The 3812-nt window shown below is 42.4% G+C and overlaps 1 protein-coding gene across 1 annotated transcript; it reads left to right on the top strand.

The window, feature by feature from the left end:
* Nucleotides 1-330: 330 nt before the first annotated feature.
* Nucleotides 331-3587, top strand: LOC105303793 (beta-defensin 107A-like). The gene is made up of 2 exons (XM_011377598.1): nt 331-400; nt 3445-3587. Exons 1-2 carry the CDS (start codon nt 331-333, stop codon nt 3585-3587), a joined length of 213 nt encoding a protein of 70 aa, XP_011375900.1.
* The last annotated feature ends 225 nt before the right edge of the window (nt 3588-3812 follow it).

Here is a 3812-nt window from a genome sequence, read left to right as displayed (position 1 = left end):
ATAAGCAGGTAAGTTGTGTGTAAAATGGTAGATAAGAAAAGTAATAGTGTAGACCTTATGGTACTTGAGATGAGGGAAGTCTAGACAGAGACGTCGACTAGAGCATTCGTGCAGGAAGACAGTGTTCTCTGCCTTACTTTCTCATAAACGTTACTTAGGCAAAATGTGATTCATCTGCCTACACGTTATTTAATGGAGCGTGGAGAATACTTCGTTCTTCACAAACATTGCAAACCAAAGTTGACTTGCCGTTCAGAGCCATAGAACTTGTTTTAATCGACTTTCCTGATAAACAGCCAATTTCCAGCTCCTGCTCCTCCTTCTCCCTGGATGCCCAGAGCCATGAGAACCTTTCCCTTAATTTTTGCCGCCTTCATTCTTCTTGCTCAGATTTTCTCAGGTAAGAGGGAAATCCTCGTAGATGTGAGGATGGCAGTCTGCTCAGGGTCTGTCTTTTGAGAGAAAAGCTCAGCTTTTAGAAAAATGCCGGAAACGTTCTAAAAAGGTCTCGGAATGAGCCAGTCGCTAAACGCTCTCCCTGAGCTCAGACACAGAATGATGGGACCTCACTGACGCAAGTCTCACTTCCAACCAGAGAGCATCTAGTTAACTTCCTTAAACACTCTACCCAGGAGTTCAGATTTCTTTCCATTTGGATCTCTCTCCTCCTTTGTAATCTTCCACCCAGCTTCGGCGAATGCCAAAGCGGTTGCTTTAAAATGAGAGGAAACCTCAGAGACGAACTCCAGAAATACTTGTTAATTTAGAAAAGTACAGCCTTTGGAGCCTCAGTGGAACTAAACCTATGATAACAGGTTCTTAGCAGTCTCTTTTTTCCTGTCTCGCTCGTTTGTCCAAACCTCCTAACCTCAAGTTATTTTGGACTTTCTTTTTAGCTCTCACATACAGATGGAAAGTTACATTATTTAAACCACTCCCATCTTGATTAGTTTGCTATTAAGTCCTTGAGTCCTTGGAAGTGGTCTCTATTTGCTCAATATGGCCGAGACTCTATTCTTAAGAAACTTTCACGTCTTTACCTCCTTGACTGTTCTTCACTCTTGTTATAAAAACTCTCTGCGTGGGGCCGTCCATGCATCACGAAACACCTGTCCATTTTTCTTCACGGTCCCTGCATTTCTACATTTATTTATCACATAATCAAGCCTCAGTAGGCTTAACGAACCAATAGGTACTGAATGGGTGCCCTACACTTATGAGAAATTGTTGCGGGCACTGTAACGAAGATAGTTAAAGTGGAAATAAAACTATAATTAGGGCGTGGCCTTTGCCCTTAATTTTCTTGAAGTTTATCGGTGTATTGTTTCTATGTTGGTCAAAAATAGTTCGCCTGTAACAGTAAATAGGCATCCGATAAATTTTAAAAAGTACAAAGTGAATGGAGGAGACAAGAAGATGCACAAATTACTCTAATACAGAAGCGGTTCTCGTAAGTGCTATAGAAGATACGGAGTATGGAGAGAAGCCATGGACGTGGAAGCCTGGTTCTCACTGGGGGGTCAGGAAAGGCTTTCTGGGAAGTGGTGTTGGCATCGCAGTCTTGAAAACAACCGAGACTAGAAGTGAAGCCCAGAGCCAAGAATCATGCCCTCACATTTATTTCAAAGTCTGGCTCGTGGCGTGGGCACTGAGCTTCTTGCCCCCAGTCTCTTTCCTTGATGGTCAGACAGTGGATCCAGGCTGGGGAAAGAAATTTTAAGCTGTCCTCCTCATCTCTTTTCATCGACACTCCCCTGACTCAGCTCAGACACATCGGATGCCAACAGTAAGCACAGTGTGGGCACAAAGTAGGACCACAGAGAATCTCAGAGATGGAAGTGATTTTAATGATCCATACAAGAGGTAGGAACCATGGACTATTATACCAGAATATCTGAGACTGGATCTTGGTTTCGATCCTTATAAACTGTATGAACTCGGGGCTGAGGCTTCCTTTCCATAAATGCTAATAATGATAGAATTATTTTGAAGACTAATACACTTGTTATATTAATTAGAGTAGAGGCTAACTTGTTTTAATAAACTTTAAAATAGAGTGACTGAAAAAAATAGATAATTTCTTTCTCACATCAAAATCCGAAAATAAGTAAGTGAACTCGGTTGGGTAAGAGCATCTCACATCTTTCATTTCTACATTCACGGGGCCATACAGAAACAGAGAGCCAGGAACTGATGCCTTTTAGCTAAGTATCTGTGTGTCCAGCTAAAACTCAGGGTTTCTATTACTAAAGGCCAGTGAGAAAAATAACCGCTTGGGGACAGTTTAGCGATCTGTTCACATAAACTGCAGAAACAGTGCCAGGCACGTGCCCTGTGCTCTGACAGAGTTAACTCTCTATAGACTTGTTACCATCGTTCTTGTCATTATTGTTCATATTATCTGCCCCAAATCGACATTTGATGCATATCCAACACCTATACATATTCCATGTCGGTTGATTGTCCAGAAGTCTGATAAATTTCAGGGATCTGTAACCCATAATATCTGGGGTGCTACTTTGGACTGTTTAAGAATAGTCCCCTCACTTTGAACAGAAATCAAAGTCCTTACAATTTCTTTCCATTGATCTGAGCCCTAATTTGGACATTAACAAGCCTAATATCTCTTAAACATGGTAATATCTCATATCTATGACAGCCAATAAACACTCTTTTCGCCCTAAAGTTGTTTTTTTTTTCTAAGAATAAACACTATTCCTTTTGAGAGCAGCTGACAGTTTTTTTCCTATTTCTCCTGAGAACACACGTCGCCATTTTTCCAGTCATTCCCCTACTGAAATATTCTGTCTCTTTTCGGCTTTGCCTCTTTGTTCTAAATGACACACGCTGCTTATGCCTCTCTAGTCTCTTGCCAGAGCTGGAGACATTATTCCGTCGACAGTCTTTACGTTGCAGGCTAGCGACACATTCCTTTTAACTTTGTCACAAAAACCGTGAAACTTCACAGCCATATGACAGTGCACATTGTCCATCATGGATCTGCCTGCAACGTAAACACTACTGTCTTTATGTTGTGACATGCCAGGGACTACTAATTTAGAGATATGAAAAAAATCATTTATTGGAAAGGATTGTTTATTGGAATTGGAAAGCGTATTGTCTCACTCCCGGGAAGAAATATTCTGTTTCTTATATTGCAGAAATGATGCTGACAGAGGAAACTTATCTTATTTGTTTGTTAGTTTGTTTCAAGTGAGTATCAAATAAGGACAACTGCATAGACAGATTGTGCTGGGGGCTCAGCTCAGATACAGCTGTTAAGGTGACATCTGGTTTTTTTCTTCTGATCTGGAGACACATACTCTCTCTCCAGGAGCTTCGGTAACGAGGAATTCTGAATTGGGCCTGGGCGATGTAATTTTGTTTTCCCGTAACTAACACTAACGAGCCAGTCACTGAAGACTAATTGTTTTCTTTACTTAGCCAGGGGAGGCATTCAAAGGCAGATGCTTTGTGCGAAGATGAATGGTCGCTGCGAAGCCCAATGCCTTTCCTTCGAAGATAAGATTGGGGGCTGTAGAGCCGAACTGACACCATTTTGCTGCAAAAGGAGGAAAAACAATTAAATGCTAAGTGGCAGCTACAAAAACGGAAGAGGCGAAGATGGCCTGGCGGCTGTGACCTCGCCGCTGCCACTGCTCCCAGCCTCTCGGGTCTTCTCTCTCTGATCTCCCAATGGTGGCGTCTCTGCAGCTGACAATCCGGTTTCTGAGGCTACAGGAAAATGTCCTTTCTCGGCCATGAGCTTCTGGAGGGACGGCACTGTGTCTTGTTCCCCTGTGCATCCGCAG

The sequence above is a fragment of the Pteropus vampyrus genome, unplaced genomic scaffold (genome assembly GCF_000151845.1).
Source record: "Pteropus vampyrus isolate Shadow unplaced genomic scaffold, Pvam_2.0 Scaffold317, whole genome shotgun sequence".
Classification (NCBI taxonomy): domain Eukaryota; kingdom Metazoa; phylum Chordata; class Mammalia; order Chiroptera; family Pteropodidae; genus Pteropus; species Pteropus vampyrus.
This window is presented reverse-complemented; position numbering and strand designations above follow the sequence as displayed.

Bases quoted from the DNA above. Each gene is read 5' to 3' on its own strand.
- LOC105303793 (XM_011377598.1), top strand. From the start codon at position 331: ATGCCCAGAGCCATGAGAACCTTTCCCTTAATTTTTGCCGCCTTCATT. The intron at 401-3,444 runs GTAAGAGGGAAA...TTCTTTACTTAG, and splicing joins TCTTGCTCAGATTTTCTCAG to CCAGGGGAGGCATTCAAAGG.